The following is a 26,314-nucleotide window of genomic DNA, read 5'->3' as shown; positions in this document are numbered from 1 at the left end:
ATTAATGGTGTTTTTGTAATTGCAGATAGTTAGTCCTATGGGTTTGGTGTATTTGTATCTAATTTTTATTTGTGTGTTTTTGATAGGTAGGTAACTTTTGTTATTATTAATGATATTACCGATATTAACTGTGTCGTATAAACGGTTTTGGTATTTTATTATGCAGTACTCTTTTTTAGTGTGTACGTTGAAATTTATGCCTATTCTGAATTTAAATATGTCTTCAAGTATATTGTTGAGGTGTATGTTCTGAGTTTTTTGCCTTTGGTATATTTTGCTAAGTGCTCTAAGTTTGCTTATTTTAATAGAGAATAGTGTGTTGTGTATATTTTTGGTGTTTATGGGGTCTGTATCCCATTCTGTTAAGAGTTTTTCGAAATCATTGATATTTATTGGTATTTTGCTGTTGCTTTTATTGTATTCCTGTAATTTTCCGTTTTTAATCCCATTATATTGCCAGTTTTTGCTGATCTGGAAAATGTTGTAAGTACATATTTCTGGGCTGGTGAATGCGAAGTTCCTTCCGTTGAATCGATTGTTTAATCCGTAAGGATATAGGGATTTATATAATAGAATGTACATATCTTCCATGATTCCTCTTTGTGTGTTGTTATCAATAATGTTTAGAATGGCAATGGATATGTTGGCGAAGTCATGCTTTTTGAAATGTCTGTATTCGATTTCGTTATTGTATTTGTCTGTCCTGTTTTGTTGGACGTCTGTTGCAGCGTTTTCATCATATCTGTTTATTTGTGATCTGTGAAGGTTCATCCGAAGGTGGAGTTCTGTACTTGTTTGTCCAATGTACTGTATCCCACATAACCTGCATGTAATTAGGTAGATTACATTTTTGGTGTGACAGAATGTTGGCACTTCTTTAGAATTTTGATGGTGTATGTTGTGCATGTAGGGACAGGTTTTACAGAGTTTGCTGTTGCATTTTTTGAATTTGAGTTGTTTTATTTGTTGTGCGTGTAGCCCGATATTTTCATTGTTTAGACGTTTTAGGTTATTTGCTTCTTTTTTCCATAGTGGTGTGGCGGCATTGTATGCTAAGTGACCATTGTTCTGAAGAGACGGGTCCCGCGTGGTCATTTTCGGTCCCGGGGTGCCTTTTATGCTGTGATACCCGTACAGCATGTTATTCTTATTTGTTTTAGCGTCCATGTTGTTATCTATTGTGCATTTTGTAATTAATTTAAGGCCCTTTTTGTATGTTCCGTCATACCTAAATGTAGGAATTTTTTATGTTTTATTTTTAATTTTTTAATATAGTAGTTTTATTTAATTTCTTTTTAATTTCTTTATAGCTTTTTCTGTTGTCCCAGTAGCCGTTTTTGCAATGCTTGGGTACGAACAGAGTACTTATTATTATTCTTTTGTATTATAATTCTTTTGTATTATCATTCTATTGTTTCTTAATCTGTTTTTTGTGCATCGTTAATGCCATTGTTATTGCCCTGTTGGCCAATTGAACATTATACGTGCCAGTGTATATACGTTTACAATAGTTCGATTTTCTTAAGTACTGGTGTTTTCTACATATAGGTATTGGCGTTAATACAATACTGGTCTTTAAGTTAGCCTAGTCTCGGTTATCTTAAATTCACATGGCCTATACATTTAGGAACTTATTGCGTATTGCTAAAGAAATTTTCATGATAATTACTGATGAAAATATTTTATGTATCTGTAGCAATATGTAATCATCAATACTATTTTATAACTATATAATAATATTTATACAATTTATACATTTTTGCTTTACATCACGTGGCCGTCAATCCCCTACTTCATCGGGGGCTTTGAGTGGATTAACAGCCCATTCGATGTAATGCTTTTATACTCACCCGTTTCTGTTTGTATCTATCACAGCTTTGCTACTTTATTTTATTTAATTCTGGATACTAAGGACTGATGTTTATATTAATTTTCTTAATTATTGTTAGCTAAACTAGTATTAATTATGAATTAGTTAATTTTTTACAATCTCTTCAGCAACTGTGATAGAATACACAAAGCCCAACGGGTAAGCATTTTATATTGTTATACTACAACTACTTACTTAAATGTGGTCCGGTGGAGGTCGTGGAGTCGAAAAGGGAATTTCCCGCTTTTAATTTGGTTTTATGTATGGTAATTTTTATGGCGCAGTCGCATTAGCATTTCACTGCGTGCTGATGTCGCATTGGCCGAAGTCCCCGATTTTCAAGCCAATGCCTATTATGGTGGTTTGTTGTTGGTTCGATGAAATTCTGTTAAATTTCTGTAGTTTTGTGTTAACTTGTGGTTAATTCCTGTATTTACATGTGTATTTACATTAATTTTTACATTTGTTTTTACATTTGTTTTATGCCTTACCTCGGACTGTGCCGGTACCGCTTTTCCAAGGCGTAACAGCACGTGTATGTCCAGAGGCAAAGCTATATACATATATACAGCCTCTTACTATGGGGTTTTTTTGTTGGTGGGGGGGGGGGGTTCAATTTTGGCAAAGGTTGTAGTGCAGTCCATAAAAATTACCATACATAAAACCAAATTAAAAGCGGGAAATTCCCTTTTCGACTCCACGACCTCCACCGGACCACATTTAAGTAAGTAGTTGTAGTATAACAATATAAAATACTTACCCGTTGGGCTTTGTGTATTCTATCACAGTTGCTGAAGAGATTGTAAAAAATTAACTAATTCATAATTAATACTAGTTTAGCTAACAATAATTAAGAAAATTAATATAAACATCAGTCCTTAGTATCCAGAATTAAATAAAATAAAGTAGCAAAGCTGTGATAGATACAAACAGAAACGGGTGAGTATAAAAGCATTACATCGAATGGGCTGTTAATCCACTCAAAGCCCCCGATGAAGTAGGGGATTGACGGCCACGTGATGTAAAGCAAAAATGTATAAATTGTATAAATATTATTATATAGTTATAAAATAGTATTGATGATTACATATTGCTACAGATACATAAAATATTTTCATCAGTAATTATCATGAAAATTTCTTTAGCAATACGCAATAAGTTCCTAAATGTATAGGCCATGTGAATTTAAGATAACCGAGACTAGGCTAACTTAAAGACCAGTATTGTATTAACGCCAATACCTATATGTAGAAAACACCAGTACTTAAGAAAATCGAACTATTGTAAACGTATATATATATATATATATATATATGGCTGAATGTTACTCTTTGAGTGGCCACAGATCTGCATATGCATCAAAAATATTACTTGAGTGAAGTTGCTGCAAAAATGCACATTTACTGTTGGACCATTCTAGGCTATAGTTGACTAGTAAGTGACTTAAATAATAACCACTATCTACAGTACATGTGCAAGTTTCAAGGTGAGGCAATTTTTAATCCATTTTACTTATGTTACATATAAAATGAACATTACTCTTTGAGCATCACAAGATGGCAACAGATATTTGTTGATTATTAACTGTATTATATGCTTTGCAGCTTAAGCACGAAGATTACAAAGATCATAAAATATGAAGAAAATACAACAAACGTATAATGTTTCATCCATTTTGTTTAAGTTATATTTATTAATAATTATTTAATCAAGCTTCTTAACTGTGTTATGAAGGAAATTTAACTTCCTGTTTTAAGGGAGCTGAATGATGAAATTTTTATTTAAAATTGAAATATTGATAAAAATTGAATGTCCATCACTCAGATGGCAGCAGACATTTCTTGGGGGATTATTAGCTTTATTATAAACATTGTAACATAAGTGTGAGGGTGATTTGCAAATGGCAATGCTAGTGTTTTTTACTAAATGTACGAATTTCTTTGCCATTATTTTCTTATTTAATGTATTTTTGCTAATTTTATTTAGAGTTATGATGCCGGACTATTTGACCACAGGCCGGATTTGAAAGCTAAGAACTATATGAGTGGTAAGCAGTTTTTTTGTTGTTGTACTAAAAAACTTAAAGAAAAAAAAAAAAAAAAAAAAAAATATATATATATATATATATATATATATATAATTATTGATAAAAAATAAAGAAAGTTAAAACGACAATAACTGTAACTAATATGTAAATAATATTTATGAGTCAATGCAGTTGCAAGCAATCATGCAATACACCCATAATGTCTATAATATTAAGGATAATATAAAGAACCATTAGAATAAGTAAACCAATCCAATAATAATACCATCAGGGATCTAAGAAAACCCAAAAAAAAAAAAAAAATATATATATATATATATATATATATATATATATATATATATTATCGCTTTTTACCGACAATCTAGATGACTTCAACTGGGGCCAACCACCCAGAATGAAGGCAAAAAATGATAAGAAGTTCTCTGTTTCTGTGATGATCAATATATGCTAAGTAATTTAAATCTAACTAAATATAAACCAGTATAGGCCGGATGTAAATCGAATATAAATAAATCGAAAGAAGATAATAAAAGATAATAAAAGTTAAAAAAATTTAGAAATATTAGAATCAAAGGCAAGAAATATAAGTAAAATATAAATGTAAGCATATATTAATCATCGTTGACCCGACAGAGAACGTAATTTAATGATTACAATAAGATTAAATATATAATACATACTACATATTAACCGTATCTAGGACATAATGTAATAGTCGTCAAAATAATGTGGTGCCCCCTATGTGATGGATACGGTAAATATAAATAAATAATTAAATTAACGCATAGAGAAACATGCAGATAGTAAGAAGAAAAACTAAAGGAGTAGGAATAATAGAACCTGAACTCCATAAAGGCGAAAAATAGTGGTATAGATAAGAAATAGTTTCTCCTACGTCCTCGGATTGCCCTAATAATTTCGGAGAAATAAAAATAAAGAGTGTAGGACAGTTTAAAGACATTACAAGATATAAGTTGTGGCTCGGGTATGCCCAGGGTCGCAAACCCGTTCCTATAGTAGGACCCTGAGCTGAATTTGCATGTTATCTCAGCGTGAACTTAAGTAAATTTAAATGAATTTAATTATATATATTAAAAAAAAAAAAAAAAAATGATACACTGTAATTTGCAAGCCGGTGGGTACAAGTTTTCTACGCCATAAGACACCAAGAATGCAAAGTGTATCCTATTTACATATATACATGGCACTAAATATAACGATTATATTGAAAATTATATTAAAACAATAGGTTCAGAAAACAAATTTTTGAAATTAATTATGTTTATCGCTTTCCTGAAATGATATTTCAGGTAAGCGATAGGGAAATTATTATTGATCAACCTGCCGTACAACGCTGTTAAGGCCGCTGAACAATTTTTATTACTATTGCAGATATAAGCAATCCTGAGCAATCCTAAGTAAGTTTTTCTTCTTACTATCTGCATGTTTCTCTATGCGTTAATTTAATTATTTATTTTTACCGTATCCATCACATAGGGGGCACCACATTATTTTGACGACTATTACATTATGTCCTAGATACGGTCAATATGTAGTATGTATTATATATTTAATCTTATTGTAATCATTAAATTACGTTCTCTGTCGGGTCAACGATGATTAATATATGCTTACATTTATATTTTACTTATATTTCTTGCCTTTGATTCTAATATTTCTAAATTTTTTTAACTTTTATTATCTTTTATTATCTTCTTTCGATTTATTTATATTCGATTTACATCCGGCCTATACTGGTTTATATTTAGTTAGATTTAAATTACTTAGCATATATTGATCATCACAGAAACAGAGAACTTGTCGTTTTTTGCCTTCATTCTGGGTGGTTGGCCCCAGTTGAAGTCATCTAGATTGTCGGTAAAAAGCGATTTTATATATATATATATATACAGTAAACCCCCGCTATTCGCGGGGGTTACGTTCCTGGGAAATTCGCGAATACCGAAAATGCGAATACTGAGTTATGGCTCCCATAGTAATAAAGGGGTTCCGTTCCAAAGTATGAAATATATAAGAAAAACTAGTCTAAAATTTTGTCTATGTATGTATTATATGTACCTTCATAATATGACATGTACATAGACAGTACATAGTGAAATGCAAGCATATGGCATCGAAATGAAAATAACAAACAATTTAATATTAAATGTAATATTTATTAGAAATTTCAAACCAGCGCCTTTGCTAGCAAAAAAAAAACATCCCGCCAGTGCTATCACCAGTTTCGCTAAAGTGTTGATAGAGGAGTTTTTGCCTTTTCGCGAATGATGAGTGAACTTAACGGAATTTTATTTCGAGTTCGGTCTTCTATCCACAGATTTAAAGCTTTTTCCATTTTTTCTAATTTAACATCACGAGTTACAGATCAAATTTTTGAAGCAATTAGCGCGTTTTCACGGACACTACGGCGGATTTTTTCTTCCGATTTCTTGATTGATCGTACCGTTGACTCATTGATTTTATAATGTTTTGCCACTGACGAGACACTTTCACCATTAGAAATTTTGTCTAATAACTCAATTTTATTCGCTAATGTTATCACCTTCTTTGATATTTTCACATTTCTCTTTTTATTCGTAGCCATATTTTTGTAGGGGTTAAAAAAGAACTTGTCCACAATAAAGTCACTTTCTTCCGTTAACACACTCGAAAAAGTCTGTTTTACACTGCAAAACGGTAGATTTATCATTTTTGTAAGCATATCAATTTATAAATTGATAAATTTATTCAGTTTATAAGCATATAAATTAAAAGCAAACGACGAAACCTTCCATGACTAACACATACTGAACAAAGATTACCGAGAAACATCCACGCTCGCGATTTTTTCACCCCTCTCCCCCCACCCACTGAGCGCTGTTTTGATCGGGAAAGATAATTTAAGCCACGCCCATGTTTTTTTATGGCGGAAAATATTCACGGCGCTTTAAAATTCACATTTTTTCAGGTTTCATTTTATATTAGATCGGTGATCGCGAATATGCGAAACCGCGAATACAGATACCGCGAATAGCGGGGGTTTGCTGTATATATATATATATTTTTTTTTTTTTTTTTTTTTTTGGGTTTTCTTAGATCCCTGATGGTATTATTATTGGATTGGTTTACTTATTCTAATGGTTCTTTATATTATCCTCAATATTATATATATATATATACAGTGAAACTTCCCTTTAACGGACAGCCATGGGGAACGAAAATCTATCCGTTAGAGAGAAGTGTCCGCTAACAAGAAGTCTGAGGGAGAAAAAAAAAGAAAGAAAGAAAAATCGTTAAATGTTTAATGTAAAATTAAATTAAAATATATACAGATTTTGAACAATATTTTGTAAATAATATACAATTACATACACAAGAGATAAAGAAAAATCGTTAAATGTTTAATGTAAAATTAAATTAAATTATATACAGATTTTGCACAATATTTTTGTAAATAATATACATACAATTGTGCTATGCATATTATGACTTTATCTTAAGAAAAATACATACAGTAATCACTTATTTTCTTCTGCACCTTCTTCCGGCTGACAATTTTGTTTTCAACATTTGTTTGGGGTGAAGAAACCATCGAAAGTCCTTCAGTATCTTCTTCAGCGGCGAAAAACATTTTTAAACGATTGATTTGTATGAGCGCTTCTTCTATTTTCATCGGTGGTTTGTCGTTAATATGTTCTTCGACAGAATGACCTCCTTTCATTTCTTCATCTTCATGAGGAACTTCTTGAAAAATATTGATGATAATGTCATTGATATCTAGAGCACCATCTTCTGTAGTGAGGTTCGAGTCTATATCTTTGTAGCCAGGGGGTCACTTGTAGCTGAAGTATCGTACATTATCAATAGATGTTGAAGTTCTTGTTCTTCTTGGTGCTCCACATTGCTGTTCACAACTTCAATTTTTGCGTTTGAGAAGCCAGACTTTACAAAACAGTTCACGACAGTTTGTTTTCTAATTGCGTTTACTGAAGAGGAAATCCATTGAATCGTATCTAGGATGCTGATTTTCTTTGCAAGGTCACTCGCACATGTCACATCGTTCATGTTTGCAATGAGATGTCTTAAAACATGTTTTCTGTAGTGAAGTTTAAAATTTTTTATTATCCCTTGATCCAAGGGCTGACATTCTGCAGATGTGTTTGGTGGCAGAAAAACGATTTGAATGTTGGACAATTCAATGTGCGGGTGAGATGCAGCATTATCCATGAAAATAATAATTTTTCTGTTTTGACGAATCATGTTTTGGTTAAAGTGACTTATCCATTCGCTCATGATATCTCGTGTCATCCACGCTTTTTTATTCGACTTCCAGTCAACATTCAAAAGATTCAACTTTATGCCCTTGAAACAACAAGGATTTTGTGGTTTTCCTATAACAAGAGGTTGTTCAAAGTCTCCCAGCATATTTGTACACAATAGTACAATTAAGCGTTCCTTAGAAATTTTTCCGCCCTGGCACTTTTTGTTTTTTAGACTCATTGTTTTTTCAGGAAGAGCTTTAAAAAACAACCCTGTTTCGTCACAGTTGTAAATATCCTTAGCTTCAAAATCACGACATAAATCTTCCAATTTGATGGTCCACTCTGTTACAACCCCAGTATCAACAGATCCACCTTCACCACTTATGGTCTTCCAAGAAATTTTATGCCGAGTTTTGAACTTGTCTAGCCATCCCTCAGAAGATTTGAACTCATTTACTCCCATAGATTTCGCAACCTCCAAAGCCTTTTCGCTAATAATAGGCCCATTAATGGGAATTTTTTTAGCACGTGCGCGACAAAACCACTCATACGTAACATTGTCAATTTGAAGTCCAACAGTTTTCGGGAATGATTTTTGAACCTGATCATTTCCGTGTTGCCAAAATTGTTTGAACAGTTGACTTTTTTTCCTTTAGGATGTCGCTTACCTGCGTCTGCCCGATTTTGAATTTTGCAGCAAGATTGCGAACACTTTTTTTGCCGATCATACGCATTAATGAGTTCGACTTTATCTTTTAAAGTTAAATGTTTACGAGAAATCGGAAATAGAAAATAAACACACGATTGAGGCAATACGTGGAAGAAAAGTTCCTAGAAAAGGGCCGTGAGCTCTCCTGCAGTCTGTTATGGGGAGATCAAATTAAGTGCTAATCTAAACGAAACAGTGCAGATTGCCTGTCCGCATCTGTTATAGAGAATGTCCGTTAGACAGAAGCTGAAAACACGTTAAAACCAATGGAGGTGAGTTGGGGAATTTGAAAATGTCCGTTGTAGAGAGATGTCCGTTAAAGAGAGGTGTCCGTTAGGAGAAGTTTCACTGTATATATATATATATATATATATATTATTTATTATTGTCATAATGGCATATATTATTGTATTGAGTATAGTTCTCAGAAATAGTTATACTTTTGAAAAACACCTTAAAGAGCTAATAGGTTTTTGACCAAGGAAGTTATATAGCATCATTTTATATATGTATATGGAGAACAGACTGAGTTTCTGCAGATGCATCACATAATATAATGCATAGCTATTAACTCTCTGGATTTACAATGGAGAATCCAGCTTTCTGACCCAATTTGATCCCTTGATGGTGGGGTCTGATCATTGTAAGATCATTAGTAACATACAGGTTCTCTCTTTTTTTTTTTTTCTCTCCCTCAGTAAAAAAATTCAGTTTTCTCAGTCTTTCCTTTTAGAAAAAAAATAATTAAGCTACATTAAAACTGAAAATTTTTTAATTTCAGTTTTAATTTTTAAAATAAACACCTAAGAATAGCTTTCCATAATTGTTCATTTAGCCATGCAGAAAAAGTAAACTTTATTCTGCGTGTTTTCCATATTTTGAACAAAATGGTTGCATTGCATTGTGTATGATATGGCCTGGGGTTGATATGCCTCTCTCTTTCTTTAGAAAGCAATAAAGATTAATAAAATAAAGTTTATTAAAAACGAATATCACCGAAGATTTATTTTGGAAAAAAAAATGTATGTCAGTTCATCTTCTCTAACTTCTTTTGCCAATAGTGTCTAGAAATACAAAGCAAAACACCATCCATTTGTACTAAAGGCTGCCTTCCTTTATCATTCACAATTATAAAAGACAAGTGAGAAATAATTAAGAAACAGCACATCATGAATGTCAAAACAGGTTAATGGATAATGATGAACCGATTAGTAGTAAGTTCAATCACCTCAGACCAGCTGTTTGACCGTAGACTAGACCACAAGACAGTAAACCTTACTATAAGTTTCATTTATATATATATATATATATATATATATATGGTAAGAAAAGAAATCATGCAGTTCTACCAGTGTTGTGTCGTCAAGGTGATTTGGCAGCTGATATGATCCAATGAAGTGTGACAATTTCAAATATTTAATATACCCATAATAGAAGCTGTATGACTATGAATAAATTGCAAATTGTGGACTTAGTTTGGCAGTCTGCTGACTTTCTATTGACAGTTTCTAAGATCAACATGTGTTTCATTAAAACAGTCAAATGTCTGCTGGATTCAAACAGAATTAATGGACAGAAAGTTGCCTACTAAGTTTTCGAAAGCATTAAGTTAAATATTATTTAACTTAAATATATTCATATTGGGAGAACAAATTTATCATTCAGTAGCACTGTTCAGAGAACAAGTTTATTGAACCAAACTTAAATGAATCTGTTTTGTGAAAAAAAAAGTCGTTTCAAGTACTTTTTAATATCATTGAAGATAAAGAAATAGATATTTGTGGTATCAGTTCTGTTAGTTCTTACATAATGATGAAAGAGAAAAGAACTGATGTACAGTCATCCTTGGTTGAGGAACTTGCAAGTGCACAAGGAGGCTTGATAATGATAATGTGATTATAACAAGTTACCCCAAATCATGCTTGACATTTTAACACGTTCTTCAGAATAGTGCTGAGTGGTAGAGAATATTCAGCTGGTGTGGGGGCAAAAAGTTCAGACCCCTTTCTGGCAGAGCTTTGGAAATTGCCTTGTCTAAACAGCAGTGCCTTTGTTATAAACAAAACTTTGACTTGTTATTTCTAAAGAGGGCAAAGTTTGCAACAGTATCTTTCCTGAAACAGTCACAATCAGTTATGTCTAACAGATAACACTAGTCAGAAAAAAAATATTTTTTTTTCACTCCCCACTGAAATTCAGTTGTTTTAGTTTGGTTTTTTGGAGCATTAGCAACTAAGGCCATATTGCTCCGGGGATATGCGGTGGTCATTCACTGACCTTTCTGCATCCTCCATATTTGGTGGTCATGGGCTCGAACCCCTGTCTAATCAAGAAGTGAGGTGCCCTGAAATTCAGACTGATTTTTATAGATTTGATGTTGCTGAATTCAAATATGGCAACCATATTGCTGTAACAAACGCAAATTTTAAGGGAGAAGGGTTTAAAGTCAAACACAAGTTGTAAAAAGGATTTCATATATTTTAAGAAAATGTTACATAAAGTACTGAATATTGAATAGTGGGTCTGTGAACCATATTCTTTTTACAAAAATGTTTATCTGATAACAAAATACTTATTGTCTTTTATAATATAATCACCCATTGCTGACTCCCGTACGAGATTCCAATAGTAGTCTGCCAATATATTTGGACTCCATTTTTCCTGGTATATTTTTTGCATTTGAACTATCTTGGTGAAACTTTTCACTGTGTTCATTGGAGAACGCTCTCTAGTTTTCAGTAAAAAAAGTCCAAATGGGGATGTAGGAAATGAAGCTTTAACAACATGACATCCCAACTCTATGTATGCTGAAATTAGCTCATCCACAATTTCACTGTAATTTTGTGATTTCTCATTGCCTAAAAGGCTCTGGTAGATGTTTTTGAATGCCTTCCAGGCTTTTATTTCTGTGGCATTTAATTTTTAGTGAATTCTTCATCTTGGAATATCAGTTTGATTTGATGACCCACAAAAATTCCCACTTTTATCTTGACCTCACTGATTGAGGACTTTTGCCTCAAACAAGAAAATCATTTGCTTTCATAAATATTTTTATAAAACCTAGCTTGATGTGTAATGGAGGTAATAGATTTTTGACTTATCCACCAAAGGAGGATGTACTACATTTTTCTGGTCTGGTGTTACTAATGATATAGAAAACCAAAACTGATGATTCTTGTATTTTTGTTATGTTTCTGAATATACATTTTTTTTTTTTTTTTTTTGTTGTGCAAACTTCTTTTTCACCTGTTCAACCACGATTTTCTGTGACTCATAGGAATGTGTCTCATAGTTTTGGCAGTTATGTTATTGTTGTGTAATGTGAAACTTGTGGGTCGGTCACTCTCACACTAGTAAGACTTGTGGATTTACTTCATGGATGACTGTTTTCTACAGCAACATGTTCGAGAGGCAACCAGAGGGAGTAATACTCTTGATCTGATTATCAGCAGTGATTATTCATGCATTAAGAATTTGCAGATAAAGGAACCACTGGGTGACTGATTACAGTGTACTGATGTGGGAATTACTTAAAGATATAACTGCCATCAAGGCTAAAGGGAAGGGGTATTGCTTTCATAAAGGTGATACAGGAGTCTCAGACAGTTTTTAAATTCTGTACAGTGGGATCAACTGATGATGTTACCAACGTTCAGTTCTAAATGGGAATCCTTCAGGAACTTAATTTTGGAGGCGACTAGGCTTTTCATTCCAACTAAGAAATACGGTTCAGGGTTTAGGAATAAATGGATGTCAGATGAACTAATTAGGCTTGTGGCAGAGAAGAAAAATATATGGGATGCATATAAAGTATCAAGTGACACAGAAGCCTATAGCAGATATAAACTATTCTGTAATCAAGTCACAAAGGAGGTTAGGCAGGCAAAGGCAGATTACGAGAAATCCTTGACAAAGGATGCAAAGGAAAACAGCAAAGAAGAGTTCTTTACTTATGTAAACTCTAGAAGGAAAGGGATGAATCAGATTGGACTACTTAACATAGATAGTTTGGCACCTCCGTAGCTAGGTGGGCAAGAGCAACAGTGCATAGCACACACTTCTTGATTAGACCGGAGTTCGAGATTGTGACCACCAAATACGGAAGATGTGGAAAGGTCAGGAAATGACCACCACATATCCCCGGAGTAATATGGCTTTAGTTGCTAATGCTTCTAAAAACCAAATAACAACTTAACATAGATGGGTTGAATATTGATGATCATGCTCAGGTAGCTGATAAACTGAATGAGTATTTTGCATCTACATTCACACATGAGGAGTTATTCAATGAGGGGAGTGCCAGAACTTTATCAAACTCTAACAGGGAGCTAAGTGATTTTGTAATAACTGAGAGCAAAGTGGAGGAATTGTTGAAGTTAAACATAAAAAAGCACCTGGGGTGGATGGGATCTATCCAGTTATATTAAAGGAGGTGGGCAAAGGAAGTAAGCAAACCCTTAGCCATAATTATGCGAGCTTCCTTGGACTCAGGGGTGGTCCCCATGGACTGGAGGTGTGCAAATGTATCACCAATTCACAAAGGGGGGGCGGGGTTCAAAAGGTGACACAAGTAACTATAGACCTGTTAGTTTAACTTATGTTTTGGGGAAAATAATGGAATTACTGGTTAACGAAGCATTGCAGGATCATCTAGACAAGACTGCAATAATAATTAAGACACAGCATGGGAATGTTTAAGGGAGGTCTTGTCTGACCAATTTGATTGGATACTATGATGTGGTCACAAAGCAACTGGATGCAGGGAATAACTTTGATATCATATATTTGGATCTTAGAAATGCTTTTGATACTGTTGCACATGGAAGACTGCTGTATAAATTGGAGAGGGATGGTTGAGTGGAGACGACAGAGTGGTAATCAGTGGACACTGCTCTTCGTGGACAAATGTTAATAGTGGAGTTCCCCAGGGTTCGGTGTTGGGCCCATTGTTGTTTTGTATATTTATCAATGATATTGATGAAGGTATATCAGGTTTAATGTCCAAGTTTGCAGATGATACAAAGGTTGGCAGGGTTGTTAACGACAGTAAAGACAGTATGCTACTCCAACTGGATCTAGAAAAGATGGGCAAATGGGCTGAGAAGTGGCAACTAAAGTTTAACATTGACAAATGCAAAGTACTGCATATGGGTAGCAATAACCAAAGAGAAACATACCAACTGTGTGGTACTACACTCAGGGAAGTGAACAAGAACTTCGGGTAATTGTGCCGTCAGATATGAGGTTTGCTGATCAGTGCAGATGGGCTGCCAAGGCCGGTCATGGAGTCTTATCAATGATATATAGGAATTTTGCTGACAGAAATGTGATTATCCCATTATACAAGGCAATAGTCAGGCCTCACTTAGAGTACTGTGTACAGGTCTGGAGGCCTCATTTTAGGAAGGATGTAGAGTTGCTAGAACGAGTACAAAGAAGGGCAACAAGATTGGTGAGGGGAACAAAGGGGTGCTCTTATGAAGAAAGGCTTAAGTTCTGCAAATTGCAGCACCTGGAGAGTAGGCACTGCGAGGTTATCTGATTGAGGTGTATAAGGGCTTGAATGGGTTGAGCAAGCTGATTTACTGTATTTAATAAATAAATACATAATAAATAAATAAATACAGTAATTATTTAATAAATAAATAATTACTGTATTTAATAAATAAATACAGTAATTTATTTATTAAAATAAATACAGTAGAACCCGGATAAGAAATTCCGGCATAAGAAGTTTTCCCTTGTACTAGATTTGGGTTTCTTAAGTCCCAATTTTTCCTTTATACATTGTAATGTATTATTTTCCCACTTAAGAAGTTTTCCTGCATAAAAAGTTTGTGATAAAGAATATAAAAAAAAAAAAAAAAAAAGTAAAGTGCAGCCGTTATCAACCCACTGCAGGATGGAAGCCTCCTCAACAATTCATGCTGAGGGAAATGAACCAAAATCTGCTGTGCAGGTTGGCAGATTGACCATATTCAGCAGTCAGGGGCTTGAACCCAGGTCTACTCAAAGACCGTGTGCTACTGCACTCCTGCTCCTGACCACTTGGCTACGGAGGCCGTGATAAAGAATATACAGTGTATTATATGTGACGTTTTTCCACTTAATATGTTTTATAAATATAGAATTTTTTTATATTTTTAATATAAAAATATTATAAATATTAAACAATATAAACATTTCGGTAATCGAACAAGTTTGTGCCAAGCATCATTTTAGTTTCTAATTAATCACCGAAGTAGGTGAACTAGTATCGTTTTTGATATTTCTCATTTTATGAATGCCTTCACAAGTTACCCTGATATTGCACTACCAATAAGCAATACTTCACCAGTGGAGAAGACTAATGTTACTTATTCTCAGTGAATACCACCACCCCTGGGTTGGTGGTATTCACTGAGAATCCACTGGCGAAGTGTTGCCTATTTGAGAATCCAGTATCGAAGCTTTGCTTATTCTAGGTAGTTCAATATCAGGGTAACTCGTTGTGAAGGCATTCACAACATGCATGCTGGCAACATGGTGCAAGTGCACCACCTTTGGATTTTGAAGTAATACACAATTTTTAATATTTTCATTAATTTATTGAAACATTAAAACAATATATTCTTTCTTTCAAAATACAAGTACTTTCTCCCACCTATCACGAAACATTGGCTTGGCTGTACACGTAAATCAGCCAAACTTAATTAAAATATTGCATGTATTCGAAAATTTGAGCAAAAAATTTATTCCCACATGCACTACCTTGAAAAATATCTGCCGGTGCCCATGATTCACAATATGAGATATCAGAAAAACGATGCCTTGTTCGATTAATGAATTTTCTGTAGTCTGAGGCTTTCAGCGCTAAAACCTTTTTAGTGTAAACATTTTGATATAATGGAAGTGACATATTGCAATTGTGTACATTGATATCCATAAATGGATATCATTGACCACATGAAGCACAATGAAATATTTGCCATTAAGTTCTCATTCTTCTGAACAATTCTGACTTACTTAGTGGATTGTTGCTCTGTCTTATTGTAATTGTAACTTTTTAAGGTATTTTGAAATACAAAGGAGCTCACCTCCAACTTGGTAATTATTATTATTATCAATTTATTTCTCTGTTGAGGAGACACCCTTGGGACAGCCATTGGCTAGAAGGGTGGGAGTTACATTCTAAGGTGTGAGTATTTGGTAATGAGTTTAATGAACAGAATGTTAAGCAGTTAGAAATCATATTTTAGCATTAAATCAGCTCACACTGATTTAATGCTAAAATGCACACAAAAAAAAAAAAAAAAATATGAATTTTCCCAACCTCAGAGGCCTTTTTCAGGATACAATTAGAAATCCTCAGTTTAAAAATGTTTCTCATAGGCAGAGTGAAATATTTATAAATTCTGAAATAGTACTTAAAAATGATCTTTAACTTATGTATCTTTTCAATTTTATTTGTGTAGTTAATATTTCATACCCTTGGGTCATTTTCCCTTCTAAGAAGTTTTCCTGCATAAGAAGTTCTAAATCTCGAGTCCCTTGGAAAACTTCTCCAGGTTCTACTGTATATATTTTTGTATACTTGCATAAAAAATACACTTAGAAACCATAGAGACTGTGTTTTCATTATGGACAGAAAGAAGTGTTAATATGCAATAGGTGTGAAGTAAAATTATATTGATTATAATGATAGCTTTAATTATTATTTTTTAAAGCAATCTAAGTATGATATATGTGCAGAATAAGGATTGTTTTTCACTAATTTATAATAAGACTAGTTTATGCACTTATTAGTAATGGCCACACATGGTGCAAGGAAGCCTATGGTTTATGCTGCACCAGCCAAAAAAATAAAAATAAATAAAATAAAATAAAAAAATAACAAAAAAATAAATAAATAAAATAATAAGAATAAAAATATAATAATAATAAGAAAAAAAAAATTGATAAGAGAAAAAGAAATAGACAACCTATGCATTTCCCTCCTTCCATAGGTTTTGTCAAGTTGACCTTTGAATTTCCCAAAACTGTCAGCCTCTACCACTCATGTAGGTAACTTATTCCAGTAATTTATAACTCGCTGATTAAAATAAAACTTCCTGCAATTCAGTCTAAACATCTCCCCCCCCCCCCACGTAACTTGAAATTATGGCCTGTTGTTCTAGAATCATTTATATACTGTTGTTCTAGAATCATTTATAACCGTGAAAATTTTGTCCTCATTCATTTTGCTTATGCCTCTCAGAGTTTTAAACACGTCATTCAAGTCTCCTCTAAGGTGCCTAGTTTCCAAGCTCTGCAACCCACATATTCGAAGTCTTTCCTCATATGGATGCTCTTTTGCCGATCTCACCAGGCAAGTTACCCTTCTTCGGACCCTTTCAAGAAGCAAAAGGTCTTTCTTTAGGTGTGGTCTCCATACTTGAACACAGTATTCCAAGTGTGGTCTAACAATATCCTTATATAACGGGATTATGACGTCCTTAACTCTACTAGCAGTTGTTTGATAAATCATCGATAGGACACCATGGTCCTTCCTTGCAACTAGTCTATCATGTTTGGAGAATTTCATATCTGACCATATCATAATACCTAAGTCCCTTTCCTCACTACCGGCTTTAGTTCAACTCCACCAAGTGTATAAGTTATTTTGGGGTTACTGTTCCCCAGGTGCAATACCTTACACTTTGCTGGATTTAGCAAATACCTTAAACTTTGCAAGTACGGTGAACCCCGCTTTACGATATTAATTTGTTCCAGAGACACCATCATGTCGTGAAAATATCGTAATGTGAACCCAATAACACACTTTTTTTTCATATGTTCCAAGTCCTTGGAAGTTGAAATTTTTGCTATATAACTAAGCTATTTATCTCTGTAAACGGTGATTTTTATAACAGAAATTGTATTAGTTTTATATAGAATATTGAATACTGTATTTTCAAGTGTATACCATCACCTTTTATCTAAAAATACCTTACCCTAAAATTGTGGTGCATCTTATACACTGGAATAAACAGTAGAGCATGATACAAATTAAAAAAAGAAAAAAGATAAAAAATGCTGATGGTGCCACACATTTTTACTTATTCCCCCCCCCCCAAATGTTGTTTAAAATGATAATTGATAATTATAAACACTAAAAAAACAAAAACAGTAATTTTCATTTAACTTACATTGGAAAAGCTGTGTCAATGGTGGTGTGGTGATGGAGCTGGAAGAGAATCTTTTACCATCAAGATATCAGAACAAACATCAGAATCTGGTGTTTTTTCTAATTGCTGCCTCTTGCTACTTATGGTATAAAAACTGTCCAAAGTGGTTTGCTTTTGGCACTTTCTCTGAAGGTTCTTGAAATAACTTAACACCTGATCTTCAAATTTGCAGGTCATCAATTCAGTGGTTTCAATATCTGGATTTTTTCTTACTGTCCTCTTCACAATATCCCATGCAGCAAACATGTCCTTAATTTCTTGAGTTGTTGCTCCACTCTCATGCTCGCCCTTTCTGCTCTAATTCCTGGAGCTCCTCTGTTGTCAGCTCCCTTCTGTGGTCCGCAATTAACTCCTTCACATCTGCCGCATTAATCTCTAGTGCCAAGGACTCACTAAGAGTGATAATTTACTGCTCTAGAACACCTTCAGCTTCAAATCCTTCAAAATCATGGATGACTGAAGGCCATAAGTTCTTCCAGGCTGCATTGAGGCACCGAGCTGAAACTTCATTCCAAGAACTGACAATCATTTGTACACAGTCTAAGATGTTAAACCAGGTCTTCCAGAATTCCTTTAAGGTGATGGATCTGTCTCCTGAAGTCTCTTCAAAGCACTTCACAAGCATCTTCTTTGTTTAAATCTTTTTAAAGTTGGCAATCACTTGCTGATCCATTGGCTGAAGCAGAGGGTGGTATTGGGTGGGAGAAATTTGACAGTAATGAAGTTAAATTGCTCCTCCAGAGATTGGGCAAGTTGGGGATCATGACCTGGAGCATTTATCCAAAATTAACAGCGCCTTTAAAGGAAGTTTGTTTTTTTCTAAGGAACCTTTGACTGAGGGACAAAACACTTCAAATACCCATTCAATGAAGAGATGTCTTGTCACCTAGGCCTTCTTGTTACACTTCTTGTATAAAATGCATGCAAAAAAAGATATATGACAGCTTTGATATATTTTCCCTCTTATGGCATTGAATGATCATAGCATTTGACAGCCATGGACATGGGAAATTTGTGCCAGTACAAACAGTTACAGAAGATTAACACATGTAAATTACTCGTGGACATGAAAATTAACGTTTGGAATAATAAACAGACACTTTCAGACTCATTGTCATAAAATTGGAAATGCCTCACAGAATTTCTGGTTTGGCTGAAAATTCAGCTGTTTTTCTTTTAATTACAGTATTTGTTAAATGTTAGTTTTTAATAGCAAAATCAAAGAATACACTTTTAAGACATGCACTATGATTGGAAAATCAGATTGAAGGGCATTCAAGTTTTTTTGATGGGCCTCTCGGGCACCAAGCACCTGCTAATGGGTAACTCCTCCTAAGTGAATAGTACTGCTCAGGGGCAACAAAGTGTGATTCTAGAGGAGGGTATTAAAAAATACGGAGTGCTAAGTGAACTGCACTATAGTGAGGACAACTGTATATGTTTTTGAACTTAGATCCTTGCATGTTGTGAGATGAAAAGATAAATTTTTTTGAGAGATAATTAAGCTAGAAATCCCAGTTAGTTATTATCAGATGCACACCTGTCGAATCAATGTTTGACAATTAAAAGCATAACCCTTCCTTCTATCATGTTTGTTCCTACTTCCCACATTGTATTTGCCGTATTCATATTCTCATCCACTGCACCAGATTGGCACCTTTTTTCTGATATTCCTACGATGTCCACATTCATTAATTTAAACAGCATCTTCTCAAATTCAACAAATTTATTAATACTACTATCATAAGTGTGCAAACATACAAGGGTCTGCTTTTATATGTTGTGACTAACACATCCCATGTTATTGCTAAAGAAAAACTTTCTCTAGAAATTTTGCTTATTGTTTTTTAGCATCATTTAAAATATCACTGTCATTGGTACAGCTTTCCAATGTCAGAAGAGCCTTGAGGTATGAACAGTGTTGTGGTCATAAAATTAACAGAAGGTATACTCTCTGAATGTTATAATGTTAAATATTTTAATATTTGTTTTTTCAAGTCTTTCAAAAACCAGAAGGTATATGGTATTCACCTAAAAAAAAATCCGGAGGGTATACGGCATATATCCCCATTACAACCCTGGGTTATGAGTACAGGTAGTTAGCAGTTTCCCTAAACTTCACTGTGGTGTGCACTTTATTACTAGCAGATCTATATATTATTAGGTCTGTATTCCATACCATGTACAAAAGACTAATGTTTCAGTGCTATATAGATGGGATGGGTTTTTTCATACCATGATCAATGTAAATGCAGGCAAGGAGTGCATAGCTTATTCTCCCACAAACTCAGGTTTTTTCATTGTCTAAAAATAGACAGACTGTAGCATAGCATAGAGTTCCCAGAGAAGCATTTTATAGATGTATGATGATTCGTGGCCTTTAGTTGCCTCAGTACAAAACCAAACAGACAATACTGTTATGCTTGAGAAATCTGACAGGGCAAGTCCAGTACTGCTAGATTTATGAAGTTTTAACTTTTGTACAGTCCGTCCTCGTATAACACGTGTTTACACTACGCAGATTCGATCACACACGATTTATAAATTAGGTAACGATATTGTATATAACACGAACCGAATTCGCTTATGCACAATTCGCCTTTGGATTTACAAGAAATGGCAGTCAAACACGAAATCACCCCAACTGAATGCAACATGATAGGAATGAAGAGAAGATTCTGAAAATGTATTTGTTTTTTATATCAATTAAGGGAAACACATTTCACCATAATAAAGTAAAACCCCCCACACAATTCCAGCTATCGGTATTATTGCAAATGCAATTAGAGTTTACTACCCGTTTACAGCAGATTCCACTAGCAGAAACACAAATGGAAATTGTTTTATGATAGTGACCTCCAGAAATGTGCTTTAGTAAAATGTGAGCTAGTGTGGTGTTAATGGTGTCTCTGCTTTTACAGTGTTGTTTATTCAGTTGCTACACGCATGCAGCTTTGTTTGTGTATCAGACATGCCTCCTCAGTTTGTAATTGTGCTTTATTCTTTAAAAATGAGTAAAATACTTAAAAGGTGTGAAAAAGGAAGCATCCTGGACATTACAGATTCAGAGAGAAAAAGAAAAGCAATATCGATAGACAGAGGCAGACTAGGCCAAATTCTTACCTGGGAAAATTTGTAGCAGCCTCATACTAGTGTATATGGCCAAAATCACACCGGCCTCTATTGTGTTCTGGCCTGTGGCCCACTGGGATTTCCCCGGTATGGCCAATTCGCCTCTGTCGATAGAGAAAAAATATGAAATTGTGAAACGCTTTGAGCGAAATGAAAGAACATGTGATATTGCACGTGCTACAGGCCTAAATGAGGCAACGCCGAGAATTAGAAAGAATGCAGAGAAAATAAAAACAACTTTCATAGCATGAACAACTCTAAGTGTAACAAAATCCATTAGATCAAGACAAAGAATTGGAAGAGATGGAATGGCTGTCATCTGTTTGGACAGAAGATCAAACAAAGAACAAGTCTGCTTACGATAGAAGCAAAAACATTGGCTTTATTACGTAATAGTCGTAATAAATATTGTTTTATTATGTAATAGTCGTAATAAAATACGTATTTTATTATGATTATTTATTGTGTTTGGTAATGTTTTAGTTACAAATGTGTGTTCAATCTTGGGTGGTGGGCACCTAACCCTATTTTTCCTATAGGGCCTGTTATTTATATTGCACGATTTTGCATTGCACGGGGGTTTCTAGGAAGACAACGATCATGCTATATGAGGGCTGACTGTACATACTGTTTTATTTACTTGGAAAGCTGCTGTGCAGTGTGGAGATTCATCTCAGAGCCATAAAAGTTTTAACTGTACTCTACTGAAATGACAATAATTAATTTGTATCACGAAAGTTTGTCTGTTGCCTTTCAAGAGCAAGAGTAGCAACTCTAATCATTATAGATAGGGAAGTAAATGTTTCTCAGTCCCATGGGTCTTCAGAAAAATATATTTGGAACCAGTAGGGGTACAAAACAGTATTTTACCTTCACAGCAAACAAAAGAAGACATCTGCTCCATCTCTTGTTAAAAGAGCTGGGAAGTTGTTCTTCCTTCGGACTTGTTAAAGAAAGTCAGAAATACTGAAAATGATGTTATATATATTTAAAGTTTTTTATAAATAAAAAAAAAAAATTAAACTACAAATACATTTTTTAAAAAAATAGAAACAATTGCTGTAACTGCATATTTTCTATTTTCCAAATACCTTTAGTTAAGAATTTAAGAATTCAATTTCTTATTTCAGGCTATATAATGTTTGGAGCAGGGCTTACGGTAGGACTTGGCAATTTATTTTGTGGACTTGCAGTTGGAATTGTAGGATCAGGAGCAGCCCTTGCAGATGCAGCCAATCCCACTCTTTTTGTGAAAATATTGATTGTGGAGATCTTTGCCAGTGCTATTGGACTGTTTGGTTTGATAGTAGCAATCATTATGGTATGTTACAGAATAGATCAGACATTCATTCTCTCTTTTTTTCTTCTTCATATATATGCACAGCATCCTCATCCTTGTAGCAATATTATTTTTTCATAAATGTCTAAGTGAGAAACACATGGTTATATAAATTACTTTATAAGTATGAATGACTCAGATTCTGAAAAGTGCATACCATTCAGGACTTAACTACTATAACTGGGGGAGGATCAGTGAGAACTGCAGACCACCTCTTTGTGTGATTTAATGTGTTCCATGCCACAATACAAGATTATGCATTTGTTATTAAATGCATAATCTCGTATTGTGTGGAGGGCCTTCATCACAAGTTTTCTTAGCATGGCACTATGCATCTTAAATATACTATTTGCATTTGGAAGAAACATGTACAAATAACCATTATGACATAGATGTCAGAGGTTTAACATTAAAATGAAAAGAATAAGTAACAAATTGCTTTGAAATTAGAAATGAATACAGATAAGCTTGGATTAAGAAGTGACTATATACATTTGTGCAGGGAGAAATATGTCTGAATTGCAAAGTGAGGACTGTACAGAACACTTGATGAGGAAGTCTCCCCTGACAGAGTTCCCAGACACCCGGAGAGTAATTTAGCTGATTAGCATTTTGCATGTGGCAGTTATCCTTGCTGAGTTAATCCTTGTTTGAGTTTTCTTACAGCACGTGGTACTCATTAGTTGGGTTGTTTGAAGCTTTGGGAACAGCCAATGCTTATATCTCAACTATTTAAAGAGCTACTATTCATCTTCTGAAACCTACCATTATCTATGAATACATTTTAAATAATAGCAATATACTTCTCCTTGTGTGGTGCTTTTCATTTGAAGTGTGTTGTGCAATACGGAGGCAACTTGTGTTGAAGTTTTTCCATGAGGTCAATGCGAGTGGCACACTTAGTTTTTTTCACTGCTACCTGTAGACAAAGGCTATTGTACAAATGTGTAGTGGTAAAGACAAGTGGTAAAACACATTAAAAATGAGCAAGATGGATAGTATCGAAGAAACTGTAGAGCCTCTGATTGTAAATGAAAACAATGGTAGTAATAATTGGTCTGAATTCAAAACTGAAAATAACTTTGCCATTTTTAAAATTAATTTTAACTTAGTGTTATAAAAATGTACACAAGCTGAAGTTTTTATCTTTTGATAAAATTGCGCTAAATGCATTGAAACATGTTCAATTTCCTTGGTTGTTTTTGCTTTTGTTTACGTGCACTGTTTCATCATTTCAGTGAATGACAGCAATTCTCTGCCATGTCACATATTGAAGTTTTTTTGTAATCTCTGCTTCCCCCCCCCCCCCCAATCCAGGATATAGTTTGCATGTAATGCCTTTACCCATAGATGCTATGGCCTGCCCTGACATAAACCTTCCAGCAAACCATTGCATCTGTGGTTGCTACCTTTATAATACTGTATGTCTTTGGCTCTCGAGGGTTCAGATTTACTCATAGGTCTGCCTCTTTTGGGGGTAGGCCCTTCTGGCAACTGTAGCCACCTTGAACCTTCATAATTTTTATACTTAGAGCAGAAGTTCTCAAACTTTTATACCTTGGCTTCATATTTTTCATAAATTTCACAATAGTTTAAATAGTTGAGATATAAGCAAGTTCCAGAACAACAGATTTGACATAATTTGGCTTTTATAAATTATTATTTACTTCAACACATTTAATCTCAAAGAAATAATATATGAGTAATAGGCATAAACAAAAAATGCTTTATACTTTGATTAGTGGGATGGTTTGTCCATATTTTGTTTAAAAAAATGTGGCATGTGTACTGAGCAGGCGTGTTAGATGGTTTTATGTGAAACATTGCATTTCTTTTAAGTATTTTGATTTGTATATATCGATTACGAAATAAAAGAGCTTTTATATTGTAAATATTTTATTGATCATTCACAAATTTCCACAATTTCAGCTGGAACACAAGAAACAATGAATTTATGATAACTAAAGAGATGTATACTTGTGATTGCAACATATCTAAATGTCTCTGGAAAACAGCGTTGATTGAAGTACTTGGTCTTGTAGTTGAAATTGGGGGATTGGTATGTAGAGTTAGATCAAATGTTTCTTGCAGGAAAGTAATCAACAATTTAGTTTCTTCCAATCTGTAGTTAATGTTGAAAACTCTCTGCTCCTGATCATGGGTATTTTATGTAAATATTTCTTTAACAGTGCTGCACCTTGAATTGAGTATGGCAGCAAAACGCAATGAAGTCATTTGTATCCTGTGTGTCACTGTTAGGAGAAATATAGACAACCATTGTATCACTTGGCCGTTGGTAATGTAACTAGCACTGCGCTGTACATATATTGCCAACTGGCCGAACACTGTTGAACCAGTAATTTGTTGATAGATGCCATCTGAGTATGGCATAACAATGTGTACCTCGCCCATCTTGTGATATATTGCGACTCTAGCTGTCCGTTTAGTTTCATGCTTCAACTGAACCACACAATCAACACTCGTCATTGTATAACACAGCAAGATTTGGCATTGCTGTGTATGTCGGTGAGGTCGGTGTGGTGCGTACGTAGGTTTTGGCAGCTGAGTGAGAGAACTGAGAGTTTCTTCCTATCATGGATGAATTCAAGCAGGCTGTCCTGTCTTGTTTGCAGCCAATTAGTCGTGAGCCTGGCAAACTCATTTTGTAGATCGATGGTGGATGTAGTTAATCAGGCCGTGGGAGAATCTTTTGTTGCTGGCCAGCGAGATGAGGTAAAGTCCATTGATGTGTTACACATGACAGAGTGACATAAACCAGCTGCTGTTCATGCCCTTCCCCCCCCCTCCTTTGACTCATAAATCACTGTATCAATATGACTTGTGCACAAGCTGGTACTAGAGGAAATGGATTTATTTTGCCACAGATTGTGTGGTTGCTCTTCAACATATCAGCGGTTCGTCTTGCAAGTGGAACGGCTGCAGGATTGATGTTGTTTGCTTGCATGTATCTCTCTGCCTTCTTGCGAGCTAACTTTCTGATCTTAGGCGAGGTGTTAAATTTGAGCCACAATCGAATTTTGCTCTTTGCTGATTTTGATCTTGGATAATTTACCCACTGCACTATTAGTGAGCCCATCAGTAATGTCCATGCTGGTAGTGACAATATATTCTGTCCAACAACCAGTGGGCACTCGTAGGGTAATCTGCCAGTGTTGATAACCAACATTTTATAGAGTTTCTGGTGAATGTGTGCTTCTTGATCTGCATTTGTGCAGCCCATGAAGATGTCTTGCACAAATAATTCCACTTTCTGCTCTGTGGAACCGAGGATCGTGCAGTTGTACTCGTTGATGGAATTATTTCACAAGTAGACTCATATACCAGTTGGACAGAGGCAATCTGCTTCCTCCCAAGTGAAGAATATACCATTTGGGCAGAGGCAATCTGCTTCTTCCCAAGTGAAGAAACATGACTCTAAGTTTTTGCTCATTCTGATCTAATTTAGCCCCACTACTAATTTTGGTTAACATAGACGAGAATGCAACAGTCGACTGATGGATAACTTGATCAAGCTTGTAGTATTTGAGGCCATGCCAGAGAGTGGTGGCCAGCAATACACTGCTTTTATCTGTTTAAAGACTGGGGTCGAGCGACCTGGAGGCAGCTGATGTAAGTTCCCAATTAGGAACATGTCCTGCCTGTTGTAGTTTGTTTCGACATTTCCAGTTATCTGTTTTAGCCTTGCGTCCATTTGCGATAACAGCTCAGCACCAATCATACTGACT

General features: G+C 34.6%; 1 protein-coding gene across 1 annotated transcript in view; it reads left to right on the top strand.

Moving 5' to 3' along the window:
- The window catches only part of LOC150086957 (V-type proton ATPase 21 kDa proteolipid subunit c''-like), a 135,427-nt gene that overhangs the window by 95,409 nt on the left and 13,704 nt on the right, over positions 1-26,314 (top strand). The window contains exons 5-6 of the mRNA XM_090372842.1: positions 3,857-3,917; positions 22,360-22,550. Coding sequence (XP_090228968.1) covers positions 3,857-3,917; positions 22,360-22,550 — 252 coding nt within the window. The remainder of the gene's footprint in view (positions 1-3,856; positions 3,918-22,359; positions 22,551-26,314) is intronic.

Source organism: Mastigoproctus giganteus, chromosome 4 (genome assembly GCF_048544385.1).
Source record: "Mastigoproctus giganteus isolate SK-2022 chromosome 4, ASM4854438v1, whole genome shotgun sequence".
In the NCBI taxonomy this organism is placed as follows: Eukaryota; Metazoa; Arthropoda; class Arachnida; order Uropygi; family Thelyphonidae; genus Mastigoproctus; species Mastigoproctus giganteus.
This window is presented reverse-complemented; position numbering and strand designations above follow the sequence as displayed.